This window comes from Triturus cristatus, chromosome 7, assembly GCF_964204655.1.
Source record: "Triturus cristatus chromosome 7, aTriCri1.1, whole genome shotgun sequence".
In the NCBI taxonomy this organism is placed as follows: domain Eukaryota; kingdom Metazoa; phylum Chordata; class Amphibia; order Caudata; family Salamandridae; genus Triturus; species Triturus cristatus.
The window spans coordinates 769,195,743-769,218,209 of NC_140590.1; the positions used below are offsets into that span (position 1 = coordinate 769,195,743).

The window sequence follows — 22,467 nt, forward strand, 5'->3', positions numbered from 1 at the left end:
TGTACGACTGAAATGTCCAACTAAGCATAACGTCCCTGAGACCTAAGGTTTTTTTCAGTGAATTTCCAAGGTTTTTTAAATGCCAATTTCTAACTAGAACGTCCTTAAAACCTATGGTTTTGTCAGTGATTATATATAGTGCTTCTATGAGATCATACACCAATCAGCCAATAGCAGGAGGTAACAGTGTGTTACTTCACTGGGTAGAGCCAAAGCCAACTCTGAATATTTTAAGAAGTTGGTAACAGATATGCCGACTGCTGTGCTGTCAAGTCAGATCCAAAAGGAGAGCATTCGACTCTTGATGTGCAGAGAAAGCAAACGGGAACAAGCAACACGTGGCAAAGAGCACAATACAGTTTCCAACAAGGTTCAAGGCTCCAATCTAAAAAAATTGCATCCCACGACAAGATATATGCTAGCTAGGATATTTTTCCTGGATTCTATTTTTGTGCACAACTGACATACATCTGGGTGCTTGTGTATGTTGTCTGTATGCTTAGGTGCTTGTAGGTGTATGTTCTGTGCGAGTATAAAAGCCTGTATTTGTCTTCCTTTGTTTACATCGGTGCATTTGACCCTTCTTGTTATTGGCCTTTCTCTCTGTGTACTATACAAAATTGAAACCCATTGGCTTTGTTGCTGGTTGGGCTGACTGCTGCCTATTAGGACAGGCTTTGCCTAAATATGCCCGTCTTGTTCTCCTCTGGATACTTGGTAGCACTTGAATAATAATAACTTGTTTAGTGTACTTTTGTCTATGCTAAGCCCTGCGACGGATGTCACTATTACCTGATTTAATGGTACTCATTTTTTATTTTTTTATTTGGAAGGATAAAAGTTGCGTTCTTCAGGCAGATAAACTTCAGTAGATTTACGTAACTGTTCTCTTTTTTACCTGCACTATGCGCCCAGTGATAGAAGCAAGGCATGCTTAGTATTATGTGTGGTACATGTTCCATAGTGATACATTCAAGCAGAGTGAGATGTATTAATACTCTGCACTTTACGTCCTCGGCATTGCCAGTGATTATAGTCATTTACATAGTAGGTGTTTAAGGCGCTCAACAGGAAGCATTATTTGGACATTGGTGGAAAATGCAAAATACTGCTGGTTTTAAAATACCTCCCATCTCATAAGTGAACTTCCCTTGCTGCAAAACAAAAAAAAAAAACCAAAAACACTCCACTGGATTAAAACCAGCAGTAAATGCGTTACTGTCAGTCTGACCACAGCATTAAAATAAGACGGTCTAAAACAACAGTATGAAGAATCGAAAATAAGTTCAGCTCTGAACAAATCTTAAACTGGGTAAAACCGTAACGAGACGCCTATGCCTGAAGAGTGGTCTAGGTATGGTAACAACACACTCTAGTGATGCCAAATTTTGCCACAATTCCTGTCACTTCCCTTTTAATTGCTACTATTTAATGTTAGCCTGTGGCATTTTCTGCTGCGGTAAAAAGTTACGACAAAGGTTAAAAAAATATATACACCTTTTACTGCAGAACATTTGAATTTTTCGTTGTGATATTTCTACCACTAACAGTAATAGCACACTACAGGTTGTAAGAAATACCAATGACTTCAAAATTACCACCATGTTTAGTGATGGTCTCTGAGGAGTAATCATTTAAGACTTGTAGTATTTCTACAGACTAAGGCCCCTGGTAGCTAAAACATGTAGGACTTATATTTTTTTTCAGACCCTTGAAAATGAATTCACTCATCACATGCAGGAGAGCAGTACTGAAATAGCGCATGTGTGTTATTTAGCAGTGGTAATGCTTCATTTGCTATTTTTGGTGTTGCATGACTGCGGTTTGTGTTTATACGCCTCGAGAGCATCGAATCACTTGGAAAAATGATGTTGTCACAAGTCTCAAGGATAGTCATTTCACTACTATGAAAGTGTAAACTAATGTTACTGAGGAGCTGTTAATTGAGGCACAGGTGGCGAGACGTAAAAAAAAAAAAAAACTCATTGACAAATGACCGTTCGGAAAGGGCAAAGCCCAGAGAACAGACATGGCTGGCGGCTTTGTTCCTTCACATAAAGATACACTAAACACAGTCAAAGACACTGCATAGGGTGGGCTCCTGCACCATGTTACACAAAAACTTAGGAAAGAGGCCTTGCATCCTTAGTAGAAAGGCATGCTTGGTGTCTGGGTTGATTTCGTGCTTTGAAGCCATGGAGCAAAGATTCAGACACCCTTTCTGAAAGGGCAGTCGATGAATCGGCCTCACGCTGTCACTAACAAGAAGGGTTGGCAAACGGGCTATGTTTGATCGGATTTTGAAGAGAGGTGGGCTGGGCAATAGTCAATACAACCGAGCTTTGCACTTTTGAAGCACAAGGGTCAGGGCAGCTCAAGCCAGAGGTGCTAAGAACATAGGATGGTAGTGGTCGTTACTGCACATATTGGAATTTTCAGCGCACCTTCATTTACTGCTCGCAATCAATTTTCCCCCGGTAAATGTTGTCATGGTCCAACCTGCCATAATTTGCTTTGTGAAAATGTGCAATAAATGCATGCACGTGAAACTCTGTGTTGTGAGCATCACGTTTTACATGTCATGCCCCATTTTCCAATTAAAAGCTGCTAACAGGATGTATTTAGCACAACTGGTAAAAATACCTCACTCCCATCCGACTCATTTGTAATCCAGGGATAAGTAAGTCTTTCTATGCTTAGGGCTTTGATAAAATTTCAGTCCTACTTCTATGTTCATACTATGTCTCATTTTTTGCTTTACTTGAGACTTCAGAGGAATTTAATTTTGGTAGCTAGTTAGGGATTATTACTATTTCAGGTGTAGTTGAATAGACTTCTGTGACCAGATACTCCTGAGCAATGAGAAGAAGGTGCACTGGTATTGTCATCATTTCTTGCATCACATAATCACAAAGTATCTAGAAAGAAATTGCAATTTTGTAGACAGCAGGTTACCCATTTAGGTCACCTCCTGTCTAAGGAGGGAAGTGCACTCACTTCAGATCGCATTCAGACTATTTTAGATACTGCTGTGCCCCCGTACTCAGAAGGATGTCCATGCACTGATTGGCCTTACTTCTTTTTGTAGGCAGTGGATCCCAAGTTTTTCCCACATTATTAAACCTTTGTTGGCCCTTTTGACTAAAGCAACTCCAATGCCTTTCCCACGGACTACTGAATGTCAGAATGCCTTCCAACAGTCACGCCAAGCTCTTTGTTCTGCACCAGCATTAGGCACTCCAGACTATACACACTAACAAGAGCATATGAGCTTAGTACAGACTTACTTGTCAATATTTTTACCGAAAGCCAGTACGCATTCGGGGTGGCACACAATTTTGGTCGCTTGTGGAAAGAAAGGGGTTTCCTCACCTCACATGAGACAGATGGTGCATGGAGAATTGGTGCATAATATTCTTACTGCCCTAACCTATCCTAAAAAAGTGGCAATTGTTAAATGTAGTGCACAAAAGAAAGTGACTGATAAAATAGGAGCAGGTAATGCATTTGCGGATCACACAGCCCATTAGACCGCAATGCAGCGAAGTACCACATTCATGTATGTGGTGAAGTCACAAGCTGAACGTTGGCATGATGCCAGCAGAAAGTGCTGGATATGCAACAATTTGCCTCCGATGATGAACTAGATCAATGGTCTAAGGAGGGAACACTGGATGATGAGGGCTGTTGGAGGAATAAAGATATGACCAAATGGATGTTACCCACAGCCTTCTTATATCCCTTGATTCAGATGGCACATGGGCCGGCACATGTTGGTGCATCCTCAATAGCAAAACAACTCATGCAAGTTTGGGATCATCCTGATATTGCCGGCACTGCTCAATACCACATACACGATCTGGCCTTACGCTGCATGAAATTGTTTTTGGCAGGCCCATGAATATTTGGGGGGTCCCCAAACCTCGCCCTATAGATGCTATTCCCCACGTGTTGATGAGTGACTATTTGTCCCAGTTAACTGACAGCTTGTCTTCTAGTTATCAGCAGGTACGGGAAGCTCTTCCTGACAGGTCGCAAGGTGATGGATACAATTTGCGCCCCTGACAGGTCGCAAGGTGATGGATACAATTTGCGCCCTGGCGACCCGGTGATGATCAAAGTCTTTCAGCGGGTGAATTGCTTGGAACCTCGCTGGCGTGGCCCAGAGCAGGTCCTCCTTGCTACCAGAACTGCAGTGCGAGTGACCAACAGGAAGAACTGGGTGCATGTTACAAACTGCAAGAAACTTCAGTTCGCCTTGGTGGAACCTACTGCGCTGAAAGATAATAGCAACATTCTGATTACCGAGAAAGGGCGAGCTGCTTCACCTGCGTCTTCCCGGACCACACTATCCCTGGTACATCTAGATATCTGCTTCAATGCAGGAAGATGGACATTTCATCGCAGAAAGAGACTGTTTGAGCCACTGTCCTGGGTGGTTAAAGACGGACTACAAAGGGGGGGGGGGTAGCCTATTAGTGACTACTCGTCTTAACGTTGGTGAAGAAACCAACACCTGCCCAGGACCTTAGGGCACTATCTGTTCTGTTGTTTACCGACGAGATGAACATGCCTGAGGAGAAGAAATCGAATGATGAAAAAATCTGTAGCAAATACACAATGTTTGGTACTGGACTAACTTCGACTGCTGTTATCATTACTGTGACAATGTGGGTTGTGGAGGAAGTAGCTCCGGCTCGAAACTTACTGATTGCTACTACTCCTGTCCCCATCGAAAATTATTATTTCACTCTTCGTTATCATGAAAAGAAGCACCGAATGTCATATCTCAATAACACTTTCGTTCAAATGTTGCATCATGCTCCTAATGCTACGAACACTACCAACTGCTGAGTATGTGGAATGATGCCAGCTCATCAGAAGAAGGGAGGGGCGCCTTTCATTCTCTTGCCATTCTCGCATAATGGCTCCTGTAGAGCCTGGTTCGCACTGTTGTGGGCCTCTGAAATTGCTAATATAACTCTAGTTGATGTAGGAGGACTTAATGCAAAACTTAATAAAGTTTGTTACCTCGATGAGGAAGGGGACCCACAATCCAAAGGAACTATATGGGAAAAGGAGGAGTATCGCAAAGGTAATTCCTCCACATGTTATGTTTTCCCCAACACTCCAACGGCCAAGGGTAACGGGCCTTCTGTTATCACTGTTACTAGAGCCCGAGCAAATCTTTGTGGGAGCAGTTTTGGTAGTATCCCAGTGGGAAAAAGTGACTGTACTACAGTATTGAACATTACTGGAACAAACAATAGCAGTTTTCTATCCTCACACAACACTTACTTCATTTGTGTAAGTAAAGGTTACTATCATCTACCAATCAGATGGTCTGGCATATGCCATGTGTCCTTCTTGCTTCCTCCTGTGTTCTTAGCACCTGCATCTCATTATAAAGATCAAAAACTGTTAAATGACATTTCCTTGAACCGATTCAAAAGAACAATAAATAATGATGAAGTGGATCAAACTGACACTGCATTACAGCAATATGTTGACTTTAATTTGGGACCCTTTTTCTTTGTTGGTGCGGCTTTAAATAGTTGGAAGATCAGACGCTTAACCCGTGTAGTAGAACCTGTGACTAATCAGACCGCAATGGCTCTTGGAAATATTACAGAAGAACTCCAAATTACGAGAATTGTGACTTTGCAAAATAGAATGGTGCTAGACGTTATTCTAGCTGATCGTGGTGGAGCATGTCCCATTATCGGTAGTAGCTGCTGCGTGTTCATACCTGACCACGCCCCTTCTGTTTATGATGCTATTTCCAAAATGCATAATATAGCTACTGAGATACATCAAGACTCAGGAACATGGACTTGGGCTGGATGGTTCTGGAACATATTTTCTGTATGGGGTATGAAAATATCGTCGGCCTTAGTTAATAATTATTGCAATTCTCTTCTCTTGTTGTTTATGTATCCAATGTGGGCCAATGCTTTGTTCCCTTTGTATTTCCACTTGTACTACCTGTCTACCATCTAAAACGAATGTCCAAAATGTAAATGCCCGTTTAGCAATAAACCGATAAGTCAGCGATATAATGCTAATTGATATACATGATATTTATCATACCCCTTTTAACGCATTAAGAAAATGTCTTACCTTTTGCTAAAAGGGTCGTCTGTGGAAACGTGTAATATTTGACGTTAGCATAAGCGACAGTCATTTTTGCTGTGGTGTCCATTTCATATCCTTCGTAATTTTCCAGTCCTCTGCTGCTCATCTTTTTCACTCTGCTTGTGTTTTCTATTTTAGTTGACTTCCTGACTCAGCTAAAGCAATGTACGTGCGGGGGGTTTTTAGCTGCTAGTGCACCTGGTCTTAGATGTTAACCGTTGGCCATTTACTGCTGCCATAAGCATTCTTGCTCCCCCTCCCACTTTGCTGATCAAGTGGTTATTCATCTGCCCTGGTTTGTGGATATCGATTTCTAAAACTGTTCTTTCCATTTCTGTTTACATGCTTACACTGCAACAAAATGGTATAAAAGGGACGATGGTTTGTGAATTCAGTGTACTACCTCGTGCAGCACTTGAGTGTTGTGTGGACGTGGTCCCAATCATGAGTGATTAATAAACTTGTTATTTATTCCAACTCTAGTACCAATCTCTATTTTGTTGGTCTTTGGACCCATGGACAAGAGGATAACCCTGCCCACTTTTAGGCACATTTCCACACCAGAGTAAGTGTGCATTTCTGCTTCTATCATCTAAGAAGCACCATCACTGTATGGCTGGTCCACACAGAAGTGCCGAAGAGCTTCAACCTTCAGACAACAATCACATGGGTTAGAGGAAAGGTCACAAGACCCAAGGCAATTCCCTGCACCCATTTCATATACATTTCCTTTTTAAATAGAAAATCGGTGTGTGTAAGCTAACCAAAAGACATAGGGTATCAGAAGTGACATGCACCATTTGGTACCCAATAACGGGAGTTTTACTCGTTGTGTCATCCTTATCTTCTGCATTTCTTCCTATTTGGTGCACAATGGGTATGGGCAGGGCAAGAAGGTGAAACTGCAGAAAGTAAACATGGCTGTCAGATTTTTGTTCCCGTTTCTACCTGCATGATCTGCAAGACCAGATGTACCAAATAGCAAGATACACCTGATGGAGGGCACACCTAGTGAAGAAAGATCGACCGAAGAAAGAAATGGGCCTCACGGGGAAAGGTGCAAGAAGTGATGGAGGAGACCTTCAGGTCCAGGATAGGGGCGAAAGGAGTAAAAACTTCGATTTTACCAATTTAGGCTTTTTTGTATTAAGCATATAGGGATGGAGGTATTCCCAAGTAGGTGGTTCAGTTAACGCAAAGGAAGTATTTGACCATGTATGTATGCATTTGGTTAACATGGTCGGCAAGGCAAAATAGCTATGTGCAGCAGTTTTGGAAGTACAACGCACACACTTCAAAGCAGACTGTTCCATGCTATCTGGCATTTGTTGTAGCGAATGCGGTTAAACCCCATGGAGATCCATGGGAAGCAAGCCATCTATGCTACGTCCTATGTTTTTGGGGTGGGTGTTTCTAGTGTGTGAGGAGCACCAACTAGAGACTGGATGCAGACTGATTTGAATAAGAAATTTTTTTGTGGCAGCTATCTGAGGTTGCCTGTTTTTGCACCTTTGTATTCTACAGGCAACCTCCTGCATTAGAGGATCTGTAAGGGCAGCATGTTGTTTTAATCTGCAATTCTGCTACTTGTTTGTGAAAATGTATAGAAAATTGTATAATAACTTCTGATTTGAAGTTGAAAAGATGTGTTATTGAACAAGCAAGTAGAAGACAGGGCATGTTGCCATTATAACAAATATGAATAAATGAGCTTGGACTAGAAATTCCAGGAACAGGAAAGGGCATGATCAGTGGGTATTGACTTCAAGGGTGAAGGTGTTTCAAGTACGGATAGGTTAGGGTTTTATAATCAGCATGAAAAAAGAACTGTCAAGTCCCAAGATGGGTTGAGGGTAGCCCACTTGGATGACTGGGGTAGAGAAGGAAGGTGGATTTAAACATATCGAGTTTATTTAACCCCTTCTGTGCCCGCCCCTTTCCCCGCCCTGTGCCGGCCGTTGAATTAGCGGGCGGGGTCTATGACGAGCTGGACTCGTCATGGGCACAGCGCCACCGCGGCCCATGACGAGTCCAGCTCGTCATGGGCACTGAAGGGGTTAAGGAAGTCTGAAAGCCAAAGGAGCCAGGTGCCGCAGTTTTTAGCAGGAGCAGGCATGTCACATGCCTCCTCTTGATAGCCCTACTGATATAGATATATATGTATATATATATAAAAAATATTCTTTGAAAAAAATCAAAAGGTTAATGTGGAGTTCTATGCACGATTTCGAATTTTAAAAAAAAGTGTTAAAACAAAAACCCACTGCACTGAAATTCACTAGTTATTCATAAATGACCCAAGTAGAATTAGCACCGCCACAGATTTCAGAGGTCATCCTTAACATATGTGATGTTAGAAGCAATGCATCATAGTAGTGCTAGTTACACTTAGGTCATTTACGTATAACCATTGAATTGCAGTGTTTTTTTTTTTTTTACTTTTTCTTTTAATCAGAACTACGTATAAGTCCCTGCTAACCTTTGTTTTTTTCAAGTGAATATCAAATAAAAAAAATTTTTACGTAAGAAAATGTCACTACCTTACTTGCATATAACTCCACTTTAACTTTTGTGTTTTTTCAGTGGGCAATATGGAAAAAAAAGTTTTGTGAAAGAGGGAGAAAAACGAACGAACTTGGGGGCCTCTATTGTGTCCAGAGGGGTTTGTGTTTAAGCGCCTTGTTTAGAAAGTGAAGTGTTGCAGTGCTATTGGGTACCTCATTCCATGTTATGACACCAAACGTAACTAGGAGTAAAATGAACACGAGTTAAACATAACGTGTATAAAGGCGACGTTACAAAGATTCTGAACTTCGGTGGAAAGTGTTGGATTTCTGAACTTCTCCCACAGCGGTCTTGGGGTGAAGTTCCTCCCTTTTGCGGCAGGGAAATACCCCCAAAAATCCCCCAAAATACATTTGCAATGGTTTTGACTCAGGCTATCACAGCTTTTCGCGATTAAAACAAGTTCACCGGCAAACGTCACTACGCCCCACAGTTTGGCACTAGTTAATTGAAATGGGACAAGGCAATTCTAACTAGGCGACACTACTTCCATTAGTGTACACTGTACAGCATGCCGCCCTACAAGAAGCGCCAGGACCTATAAGCTTGAGGGGGTAAGGTTTAAGGGTCGCGAGGCTTGACTGTCAGCTAGATTCGAGGGCCGAGGTGCGCCGTTGAGGGCGGGGGCGAGGAGTCACTCACCTTCTAGGAAGACCAGCCAGCGCCGACTGCCCTTGGACTCTTTAAGGTAGAAACTGCAAGGAAAAACAAACAGAAGTTTTCAGTGAATGGGGCGATTGATTTCCGGGGGGTAGAGGGTAGTGGGCAAAGGCGTGAGGGAATCCGGAGGAAGGAGTGGGGGGGGGGGGGTCGTGGCCGGTAACCACAGCCTGCAGTGCGCCCTCATTAGAATATCAAGAGACCGATGAACAAGGAGTAAAAGTGCTCAGCTGTCAGCATCGCTGAGCACGGATCTGGATGAAAGGCTGCCTGGCGCGGGCAGACCCTCAACCCTGGCCTTTCATCGGCAGCCAGCCGCGCGCCGCCAGCCTTTCATCCGCCGCCAAGAGAAACGCCGCTCCCGAGGCGCTGCCATTCCAGGCGTGTTTGGGGAGCGCGGGGAGGGGCACGCGCACCCGGCGACAGGGAAATCCAGCGGGCGACAGCACTCGCAGTTCACCCTGTCGGCGCGCGACTGCCAATTCATGATCTCACAGCGCATTAAGGACTCAACAGATTAATGGGCAGGCATACCTGATCAAAGTTCGTCTGAATGAAGGATACAACAATAACACACGACTGAATGAAACTAATGGATGACAGATGTGCAATGCGTATTAAGAGTAACAGTAATGCAATATTAATGTACGATTCAATGTTATTGTAGGAACACTTATTAAAGTACCATTTATTTATGCACAACGACCTACAAAAATATTATGCACTTATTCATACGAATACACATTTTAATATTAATCATAATTGAGCTGATCGCACCGAATGTGCACTTGGCTATTGCCCTCTAGTCAGAGCAGTAGGGAACACAAAAAGGTGATACCCCCTGCAGAATATCATGAGGGGGCCTTGAGTTCCCTATATCTTAGAGATATCATTGGCTTTCGGTGTAAAGGGTTGGGTACTTCTTCCTCGGGTCGGGTGCATAACCTATAATTAACGGCCACTCACATCTGTGTTATGATTTTATACGGAGTACTATAAACTTAGCAGAAATATAGATCTGTCCTCGTATCCCCCCCCCCCCCCCCCACCCACATCACCTTGAGACCCTCACGGGTGAGTAGTAGCTCTATAGATCCCTGATCGAACCTACTATAACCCGATCCTCCTTTGTAGCAGGGCGTGGAGAGCTAGATAAGTAGAGACACAGAACCGAAGGTCGATTGATGGGATTTGTGCTGTGTAGGGCAAAAGTGTGTGTGTGGAAGGGGGGTTCTAAGTGAAGGGTAATACATCGCCAGTCCAACTTTCTGCTTTCAAGCAAAATGAGTGAGCTTGACTCATCCCAGATGGGTTCAGAAGAAAACCTCTACCAGAAAATAATAGGACCAAATAGTGCCGTTTACAGCATAAATTTCACACGCATTTGAAAACAAATTTATTTGGTTAGTAGTCAGTGCGGATGGATACTCACGAAATACATTGAGGTGCCAATCAAATATGAGCTTCTCCAGTGGTGTCAGGATCAAACACCCTCCATAAAACGTAGACAGTATTGGGGTGTTGCTGTGCATGGTTTAGCTTAATTACCCAAAAAGTCTACAAAGCAGTAGGTGTTTAGAAGCAGTTCAAATAACCTAAGTGTGTAGTTTGACATGGCATAAGACAGTATAAAAACACCTTCCTTCACTTCCACCTCCCATGTCCTTTCACTTTCCCATACTGCCATCCCATATATAACATATGTGGAAGCATGCAATCCATGTGAAAAAGTCGGTCTCTAATTTCCTTATTACAGGTGGCATCTGACGTCTCTAGTCTGGAATAAAGAAATTAAGTAGCTGCTTAAGTGTAGTAACTTAATACAATTGACTTCTGATGGCATAATGCTTGCTGCCAGAGCCAGAAGCCAAGGGAAAAGGCAGGACACTGGCAATAAATAAAGCTACAGTTTAAACTGCAAAAACGAAACCTGGATTTTCCACCCTCCTTTTTCTTGGTCAACAGTAATCAGCAGAAAATATATGTATGGCAACAGGTCTAGATTTTGCAACTGTAATTCTAAGAAAGGTAGAATCACTGCACGTTTCTACACATTCCAAGCTACAACTTTTTTTTTTTTTTTAAATCGGTCTTAAACTTCTTTTTGCAACCAATATCTTACTGCTTTTTGGTGCGTTTATTTTCACACTACCAATTCTACGTTTTTTCCTTAATGTCTTCAAACATTATTTCCTCTTTCATACGAATGAGTAACACACCAAAGATTAAATCAGTTTGTGGGAAGGGTGACAGTGTGACCATGTACTATTAGAATAAAGTTCTTCCTGCCGTAAATTATAAGGATATTGCAAATCACATCACAGCTCCATGACCTTAAAAAGAAACTCTGCCTTCGACATAGTTCCTCTACATGGTCATGGAACTCGTCAGTGATTTCGAATATCTTTATAATTTAATGCAGAAGTACTTTAGCCAATATTTCATTATATATTTATTTATTATTTGCAGATGTGAAGTATGTTATTTATTACTTTCGTTGAGGATAGGAAGAGGTTATTACTCACAAGAGGCAAAGCCTCGAGTGGGTCATGATGCCCCTCATCAATGGTAGTAGTATACTACACTCTGCTCACCTGCATATATGGTTTATGCTATGGCATTTTTCATACGTTTTAATTCGCAACAAAAAGGTATTTCACAAAAAGTGGGATCCAAGGGTATAAGTTTGTGCAGTGAGGTAAAAGAACACCAAGTGACCTCCTGACTGTTACAATGTCTTCGTGAAGAGCAGCAACTGTAACATTTAATCTGTGAGGAGGTAAACCGGGTTTTTCTCAAAATAATTGTGCTGTAATGTGGAATGAGAAAGAAATTTGGACATTATACCATAGTAATAAATGTGTTAATATGAGTTTGCTGGTGTAGTTGCTCTAAATGAAAAGTCTTATAGGACTATGGTTATTTTCACAAGCATAGTGAATGCGCATTCACCAAAAATTAAGTAGTGGTAGGATTATAAATTAACCCGAAAAAACACTGAATTTTACCAGTAATGGTTAGCTCTGCAGTTTATAACTAATGAAACGGTCATGTTTAAACATAACTTGCACACCGAATGCAATGGTCATGACCTCACCCTTGATGTAACAGATGCAATGTCAACTGTCAAAAAATATTTTACAGGTTGGATTACAGATCACTTTTAACACCATCAGTGAGACAATGGTGAATATAGAATTCATTGGTTTGCGAGTGTATTGCTATTTATTGATGTGCTTTTAGGGAATATTACTTATAGGTGTAAAAAACATGACCTCATAATCGTTGCATTTGGTGTGGGAGTTATGGTTTGCATGGCTGTTTTGAGAATTAAGAAGGTAAGCACAACTGGTAAATTTCAGCAGTTTTTCTATTTTAATTCATAACAATAACTGTACTTTTAACTGGTTTTTAAGTGAATGCCCGAGTTTATGTCAAACATCTGTGAAGGTGAAGTTCCTGTTTATGATACACTGCACCCAGCTATCACGAAAATATTCCCCTTTCTGCTGCACACTGCCTTTGGCTGTGCACAGTCGGAGTTGGTCATAAGCCTGTGGACAACCAAACCCTGCTGCACGCAGTCTTCAGCTGTTTGCACTGTGGGCTTGCAAAAGGACTGGCCTATGGCCAACTCGTGCACCCAACCAACAATGGACAGCCATCCTACCACGGGCAGCCAACCCCATGGCTCATTATTTTTTTTTTTTCCCTTATATATTTTTTATGACTCATTTATTTATTCTTTGGATTTGCAAACCCTAATCTGAGTTTGCAAACCCGTAAGAACTTGTGGGCCTTTGTTGGGCCTCCCATCTCTCCCCGGGTTTTGCAAACCTGGGCCAAGTCCCCAAAAGGAAGAGAGGAGAGACTAAAAAGCACCAGAAAGCCCTTGCTTGCGGTCCAGGGACCTATAAGAAGGGTTGGCAGACCTCAGGATCTTGCTCGGAGGTTTACAAACCCCTGGCATAAGGTCTGGAAACTCAACAGCAAAATGCCCTTCTGTAAAGTTCATTTTTCCTCAAATGAATGGGGGTTGTCCAAGTGGAATCTGACCTCCTTTCCCACCACATAAGCAGGTGAGTCAGGTGATACTCTCCTTGTCCTCTTTTGGCTCTTCTCATTTAAAAAAATGTATTTATATATTTCTTTTGGCATGAGGTGGAGACCAAACCCTACAAGTTGTAATGACATTTGCAAGAGAAAGTTTTTTGTTGCGTCTCACCATTTGGAACCTTCTGGTCCACGGATCCACCTTTGGCACTATTGACCTGAAATGTAAGCTGCTTCTTTATTCAATTGTGGGTTATTTTATTAAGGTCATGGACAGTTCACCCACCTGGGTTAGAGGACTGTCCGTGGACTAACAGTCATATATATATATATATATATATATATATATATATACATATATATATATACATATATACATACACACACACACATATACATACACACACTCTTTCATGCCCACCCAACACCTTTTTCTACGGCTGCCTTTTCAAAAAAGTATTGAATGGATTTACAAAAAAGAAATAAAGGCACTTGCCCGTCTAGTTTCATGCCAAGTTTAGTGTAGTTCAATTCAGCATTCTTTTTCTGTAGAAGAGAGCAAATATTCCTATGGGAGTCAAAATTGGAAACACTGCTCAATTCTCCCCACACCACTTTTCAGTGACCCAAACTCGATGAATTTGCATGGAACCCAAAATATTAAGAGTAAGATTAACATGGTGTCTTGCAGTGGTTGTGCAAATCTGTAAACCGTTGCCAAACTAAGGTAAGGATTCTGTTTTTTGAAAAGTTTTGTGCGGATTCATTCATAGCGCCAAAGTTATTAGACAAATAAAATACACCTTTTTAATGGAAACGCTGACCTAGCCAGAACATAACAGTAGTTTTTGCCACTATGTATATATTATATACAATACTCTGAATCTACCTAGAAGGGTATAATATACACAGCAGCGGTATCCCTCTGGTAAGAAGTATCTTGTAGTCTCAGACAGCAGGGCTACCACTCTGATCACAAAGACCTTACAGCTTCAAAAAGAAAATAATACTCAAGCTTATACCAATTTAGACACAGAAAACAATGGTGATGTCAAACAGCTATACATGTACGTGTCAACAAGGAACTAGCCCAAGTTCTAAGTGACCTGAATTCACCATAAATTAATCGCTCAATTATATTTTTGGGACATCTACTTTTTGCCCTTTTATGAAGAACACACCAATTTCCCTAAAACACATTTCCTGTTTTTAGTAAATATACTAATTTGGACTCCAATGATCAGCTTGGTTTCACCAGGTACTCAGATTTACTAATTCCTTACATTGCCAGCTAGTTTCTCACATACTCATGATTTGCATTCATATGTCAGAGATCCTAACTATATGTTAGTGATGGCCTGTGCCCAAAGAGCAGATTACTAGATGACCGGGTTCCCCGGCTTATACAAGGGTAACCACCAGATGTCAAGGTTGCCTTCCTGTACTAGTAGTTTGCAGCTGAAATCAGGCCCACCACCTAATAAGATGTCCATCAGGAGCCAGAAGTAGCAGTAAGTAGTTATAGATTTCTTCTGTCTGACAGGGTAGACCTAGAAGTTCCACCTGCCATCAGATGTCATGGAGAGCCCACCTTATATCAAATATGCCAACTTTGAGTTAAGGTTTCTCATCACATGCCAAGAGTTGCCACCTAATGTAATAGAATCTCATTATATGCCAGACTTTGGCACTTAACCAGGTGAAGATGCTCACCAGATGTCAGTGATCATTCATATTTGGCACAGATGCTCACCCTGTGCCAATAATGTCCACCCTATGCTATTGATGGCTGATTTATGGCAATAATGGGCACTAGAGGTCAGTGACAACCCCCATCCTGTCTGTCTCACACACACACAGACATTAAATTCCTTGCACCAGCTATCTGCCCATCACTCATCTGTAGAGTATGGACTATCAACTAGAATTTTTTTAGTGCCCCTCCTTCCTAGGAGCTCTGCTTGACCTGTTCTAGTCTGGTTCTGGTATTTTCTTAGGGCCCACACAGCAAGTTGCTTGGCCTCTCCTAGTACTCGAGAATTCTTTAGTTCCCTCCCTTCAGAGCCCAGTATCAAGGGTACAGGAACCAGCTGTGAGAAAATGAACAGGTGTAGCTAGCAAGGGTGGCCACCCATTCTCTGCCCTCACCCTGGTGTGCTCCTTCTCCCCCTCTTTATCTGAGCATTGCCTTGGCTCAACCAAGGAGAAAGACAGAAATCTGGGTGCTAGGCTATGTTTCACCTGATTTAGTGTCAAAATTAGAAGTGACCCATGCATATAACCTATTGGCAGTTGCCAGTAGGTGGTTATAGTTAGGACCCCATCCCCAGTGGTCCGGCCATAATGTAATACAGAAGGGGGGCTGCACAGCCCCAACCAGGGCGATTTCGGTCCCGGCGGACCCCATCCCCTCGGCCTGGCTGATATACTTAATGGGGGGTGGGGGGGGGGGGGCAACCCACGCCTCTCCCAGTCAGATTTGGGGCCCCAGGGACCCCATCCCCAGGGCCCAGCCGATATACCCAATAGGGAGGGGAAGAGGGCTGCACCCCCCCCCCCCCTTTAAGGAGGACCATATACCTGGGGTCCAGCCATAAAAGAAAAAACAAAATGAGTCAGTGGGGCTGCGCCACGCGGCCCCTCTACCCGGGCCATGTTCAGCCCCATGGACCCCAACCTCTGGGGTTCGATCATACAATGGAAAGGGAGGCGGGCCACACGCCCCCGATCCGGAAGCCATTAATGAACCTGGGGACCCCATCCCCCAGGTCCGGGCTTCTATGTCCTGCAGTGCCTACTCACCAGGACATAGTTTCCTTGCCCGCACCAATGAAAAAATTGCTTTAGCAGGGAGCAGCATTTTTTGCTGATCCAAGCGTGCAGGAGCAATACCGGCTCCCGCTGGAGGCGTGGACTGCGGGTCCATTGGACCTACCCAACAAAAGACACTGGGTGCCTTGGGTGGGACCAGGTCACCCACCATTGACTGGATGGGCCCAGGGGATGGGGCCCCCAGGACAAAATTGACACAGCAGGGGAAGCTACATGCCCCCCTCCCCTTCCAGTAATTGGCAGGGCCCCAGGAGATGGGTTCCCAGGCACCAAAATCAGCCCAGGGAGGGGGGGGATGTGCCTCCATCCTAAATGATAAATCCAGAGAGCCCCTGGGGGGCACATGTCCCCCCTCCTCATTTTTGACAGCTAGTGCCGGGCAGATTGGGTCCTTGGTGCCAAAACCAGCCTGGGGAGGGGGCGCATTTATCATATGGATGAGCTCCAGAGGATGGGGTCCTCGGGAACGTAATCGTACCGGGGAGGGGGGACTATGTACCCCTTGTTAGGTTGCCTGCATGTGAGGGATTGGCCACAGAGCCTGGACGCAGACCAGGCCCAGCGGCCAAACCCATGCAGAAGACTGCACACCTGTTTGGGTGCCCACCGGGAAGTGGGGTGGGGTGGGGGGGGGGGGGGGGGGGGGGGAGGTGCAACAGAGCCTGCAGACAACCTGCCATTCACAGTGGGGGTTGGATTGGTTTGACGTAATGTAATTAAATATTACTTAATGTTAAAAAAAACTTTAGAAATTCTCTAAAAAAAACAAAGGTCACAGGGACGTTCTAGTTAGGATCACATTTTACACATGCATCACCATAGAAATTCAGCAGTCGTACCGAGAGTTATCTTAAGTGACTATAACTCGCTCCCTAAGGCAACTATAACTGTGGCCCTTGCAATGCACTGCTTATTTCACACATATTACATCACTCATCACATATTCTAAGACATCATTGAGAACATCACTGCAACATTTGCTGTAAAATTAATGAGAAAACTGTGCATGGCGGGGCAGCGAGTTATAATTACTGTTAGACCCAGGATCCCGGTTTGGCCGCGGTAGGTACCTTAGGCCACGTACAGGGTCGGCTTTAGGATTGGTGGAGTCTGGTAAGAAAATGTTTGTTGGCGCCCCGCTCATGACCCCTCCATGACCTACTTCTGCACGGATTCCCACATCACCAATCTCCAAGGGTGCCATCATGTATATCTTCCTAGCCCCTTCTTACAAGTATTCTTTAATTTCTTTTATGGTGCTACTCGTCCCAAGAGGGGGGTAAGAGCACATTAGGTGACACACGTGTATTATGCTGAGACAATGATTTATACATGTGTAAATCAATGCATAAGATATGTTGCATAAGACAATAAGCGATACGAGGTGTCACATGTAGTCCGTACTGGTAGGCGTTGTATACTACAACTGCTTAGTGTGGAAAAAGACAAACTCAGGTTTCAGAACGTAACAAAGTGGTTGGAGTTGTGTATACTAATAAGAATGTATCACTACCCAAAGGAACAGTATTTAGTACCTTAGAAGGAGGAAAAAAATAACTTTCTAAACTCACGCCTTGCAGTTTGCATGCAGTGGTTCATAACTCACTGTGTTATATTCCTAGGATTGTAACTTATGAACTGCTAGTAACCCAAAATTTCTCTATGACAAACCCACTGACCTATCTACAAATAAATCCAAATCTGTGATAGGCACGTTACAGGCCTGCAACTAGAGCCAAATTTTGGGGGGGGGGTGGGGGGGGGGGGCTACAAAAGGTTTCGGGGGGGAGGGGGTCTAATTCTTCCAGTCATAGGCAGAGTAGCTCTAAGAAGAGGTGAAAACACAACAAAAGCCTCATTAACAAGTAAATGGTCTTTAAAAGACCTGTGAAGTACCGCTAAGCTGTCTCAGCCCAGGCAGACACATGACGGGGGGGGAAATCTGAAGCGACTGGTCCTCTTCACCAAGTACATTAACCACTAGACATATCATGCCAATATTATTATGCTCTGAAAATCACTGGGCACACAAAGATCTCTTTAGCGGATGATTTAACACTGCAAGCTATTTAAAAATTCACCACCTTTGTGATCCAATTAAGTAAAGCCAGCAAACACATTGCATACAAAAAAGGGTTCTTCCTCAACTTACAGGAGCTCACTCATGGCTGGTATGCACCAGAAAAAGTTTGTGCAGTTAATTCCGTGATGGCCTGGGTTGGGTCGCAGGTGGTGGCCATTGCAGCCCCTAGTGGCGTTGGATGACAGGCTGTAGTGTGGGTGAGATCTATAATATAACCTAGTAGCTCAAACTTTCATCCTTCTAATGTTAGTAAAACAAAGACTGCTGGTTAATAAGTGACCCTATTTTTAGCTCTCACCTGACCCAGCCCTTTCGTTGGTCTGGCAAGACTTATTGAGAGGGCTCCAAAAAGTGCTACCAGGCATGTGCACTGGCGCGCGCGCCGCGCTTTACCGCGATTACTTTCACTTTAGCGGCCGCGCGGCCGCTTTGATGTTTGATCGTGATCACTTTTACTTTCGCGGCCGCAAGGCCGCTTTGCATAGCCAATAGGTCTCGCTTTTGGGACCTTATAAGTATTTAGTTATGCAACTGTTGCATGGCTAAACACTTATAAGGTCCCAAAGGCGAGAACTATTGGCTATGCCAATGCTTGTTAAATCTAGGAGTTGTAGTTTTACAGTTTCAGCTATAAACCCATTTTTTATTCTATCAATAATGGTAATAATAATAGCAGCTGGCAGCTTAGCTATCTCACGATGCTCTCCAAGTTCCGAGACCATGAGGGTGTAAAATCTCTCATTCCATATTCAAGGGGTAGAATTTTAAAACCCATAAAGCAGAACATTGAGGAAGCCAGACCAAATGATACAGCAAACCCAAAAGAGTAGACTAGAGGGGCCTCATGTGGTTGCCAAGGTCGCTATACACTTAGACTGGTAAAAATAATTAAATAGCTCTTTTTATTTAAGTGAAATGCTCAAAGTGCAAGTTCATGAAAGCTTTTCACATGTGCAAAACACAGAACTGCTGTTAGCGAAATGTTTGCTACATGTGCGATAGGGCACTGGTCAAATTCCCTCAAGATAACTCAGAGGTTTAATGCTCTTTTGTGACAGAGTCTAGGTCCACTAAGTGTATTAGACATGGTAAAACACAACTCACAAAAGGTTCCGTTAATAGGCCTTAATCCAGGAAGATTCAATCACTGCAGCTATGATTAAAAGCGCCAAAAAACTATACCAGTCACGTTGAATTTTATAGGAGGAAGGGAACTCTTATTCAGCCAGGAGTGCTGCAAGGATACAAGTGATATGGGTGGGGGGGCTGTTACAATGCCAGGGAGGGATGGTGGATGCTTCAGGTGCAAGCAGAGGGTGGTCTGAGTTGCTGGGGATTAGAGCACGGGTGGTCACGATGCAAGTTGTTCGTTATGCATAATGTAACGGCGCTACAGCACTCCTTCCTCTGGTATGGAGTCCAGAGAAGTAGGTTATAGATGAGGGAGGGGGCCGAGATGAAGGGAAATGGACAGCTGTCTTTGTAACGTGAAAGAAGCTCCGGTTTGAAGACTAAAGAAAGGTTCTAAAAGTAATAACAACGCATCAAGGGATCTGTTTGAACAGATCATGAAATTGCATGTAAAGTGAAAGAACAACGGGCAAAATTGTAAGATTGAATGCAGCTACTCCCCCTGCTCTGCAGGCCCTGTCTTTGTACAGCAACTTACAGCAGCTTCCATCTAAAATTAAATTGTCTTTTGCAACTTTAGCAGTCATTGTTTAGCAATAAAAGTGCGCTTTTTTGTTGATACATGAAGAATGAAAGCAGAGGAAGCCCTGTCAATACGCACTGCCAGCGCGTGAGCAGCGTTGTTTGTCTTCTTTTGTTTCCAAGACACTGTGAAAATTGAAATTAGTAACGTCACTCAGTTCCATGCAAATGGCGCCCCCTGGAACTTGGCACCCAGTGCGGCGGCACCGGTCGCACTGCCCTGAAGCCGGCACTGGCCACGTAAGGACCTGCGTTCCAACGTCAGGGAAAGGGAAGTCACCTTCTGAGATAGCCCCGCTCACCCCCTCAGTAGCTTGGCGCAAGCAGCAAGGCTCATCTTCAAGGCAAATGTGTAAAGTATTTGCAACCACGCTCACCACAACCCGATGATGACACCACAAATAGACTCTACACAAGTTATATAACAAGCATTGGCATAGCCAATAAGTCTCGCCTTTGGGACCTTATAAGTATTTAGCTATGCAGCACAATATCCTTGGTGCAAAAACATCAACTGTTGCATGGCTAAACACTTATAAGGTCCCAAAGGCGAGACCTATTGGCTATGCCAATGCTTGTTTTTAATGACGTAAATGACAAATCTACACACAAGCATCTTCAGAAACCGCTCAATACAACAAGGCACATCTACCTACTGAGCTGACGGGTCAGAGGCCAAACTTGCTAAGTTAGGTCAGACACGTGTCACAGTAACGCACACCAATGATCCACAGGTCAGCAGAGAAGCAAAGGTCATCAGGAAGGAAAAAGAGAGTAAAGTAAAAGATCTCCCTCCCGAGGCACGGCAGGGTGAGGTGAGGAAGCACCTGCAGGCAAGGCCAATCGCTTTCATGAAACATACACAGAAAGCATTTCTCTGCACACGGGGACCTGGGGGATTGTGGGGAGCATACATTCAGATTCTGCAGGTCTGTGTGCCTATTTTGGCTAGATGATTCTGCATGGCGACTGTGGACATCTGTGTGAGCAACTTTAAGCGGCTGGTATGGTTGTGCGTGGCTGGTGTTGTGGGAGGTTGACATGGCTTATTCGGGGCAACTGGTTGGGAGTGCCCTTCCGATAGGCCAATAAGCGCGAGTGGCTGCTTAAAGAGGTCTGGTTGTGCATTTCCCTGCCAACAATTGCAGTTGGTGAGCACGCTGCAGCCTAGAGTTTCCAATAAACACTACACAAATAAATTTGCAGGACCAGTGCACATAATATTTTGTCTGTTACATAGGGACACGGGGGCTCCACTGTAGCGGTGGCGAACATATTACGCACATAAGGCTTTCTGATAGCATGGCATGTAATATGCTTCACATAAATTGCAACGCAAGGCCGAAGTGCCTTGTACCTGGCACAGGCTTGCACCAGCTGTCTCCAAGAACGAGTGTCGGGTGAGCACAATGAAAGGAGCCCAGAGCCCAGTTAACCAACGAGCAGTACGTCAGGGGTCCGTTGATATGGAAGGGCAGTACAGAGCAGCATCACACTGCACCTGACGCAGGCACCCAGCCAATGAGGCAAGAGAACATGAGGGGCAGGCTGACAGTACGAGCCAGGCTCCCGAAGACCTACGCAGCGTAGACCGGCTGCACCTCATTAAAGATTCCTGCCCCAAAGTACGGTTACAGACCCGTGGAAGGGGAGTGTGAGTGACAGTTGCACACCATGGCGGGGGGCAGCGCATGAGCAGACCAAAAAGTGCAGAGCAGAGGGGCAGATAGATGGTGCCGGCAGCTCCGGCACAACGTGTAACAACAAAGCTTAATGTATGAAGAAGCAGTCAGGAACAATTGGAAGTACCTGGGCTCCGAAAGACAAGGGCACCACAGCAACTACGACTGCAGATCTCATTCAGGGGAGGAAATACTCAGAAAGCACAAAAACGCACAGCTTGAAGTGCTAAAATTAGGCTGACCGTGGGACGGCGCTTCTGTCGTAACTAAACGAGTGGTGCACGCGCTGTAAGACGCGAAAGTGAAAGCTGAAACCTGATCCGGAACTGATGGCACTCCCCGCTGCCAATTAAAACAAGCCCCTGCGCGCGAGCACCAGGCCATATGTTATCGCGCCTGTGTCTGGGCACGATATTTCAAAACATATGGCACCCGTGCGGGTAACCACAAGCAATAGGCCACACACGCACGAGCGTGTGGTGAGCTTTTGAAAGCCCCTTACTACAAGTCTCGCCAGAGCAGCGCATGCGCGCTGCTACAGACTCGACCTAAACTTTATATAAAAAGATATATGATAAGACCACACGATTAAATCCAACATATGAGTTTGTGTAGAATTTCTCCTGGCCCTTGTAAGCTCTGGCGGTATTAATGAGCACTTCTAAACATTCTCCTGTAATCCCAATGTCATGCGATACAGTTCGTAATGCTAGAATCAAGCACTTTTGAAATGTAAAAATACTG

At 44.0% G+C, this 22,467-nt stretch overlaps 1 protein-coding gene across 5 annotated transcripts in view; it reads right to left on the reverse strand.

Annotated features, from left to right (window-relative positions):
• The window catches only part of NOTUM (notum, palmitoleoyl-protein carboxylesterase), a 125,240-nt gene that overhangs the window by 54,482 nt on the left and 48,291 nt on the right, over positions 1–22,467 (reverse strand). For all 5 annotated transcript variants that reach the window (XM_085617552.1, XM_085617556.1, XM_085617555.1 and 2 more), the window contains one exon: positions 9,343–9,395. In XM_085617552.1, the coding sequence (XP_085473678.1) occupies positions 9,343–9,395 (53 nt within the window). The remainder of the gene's footprint in view (positions 1–9,342; positions 9,396–22,467) is intronic.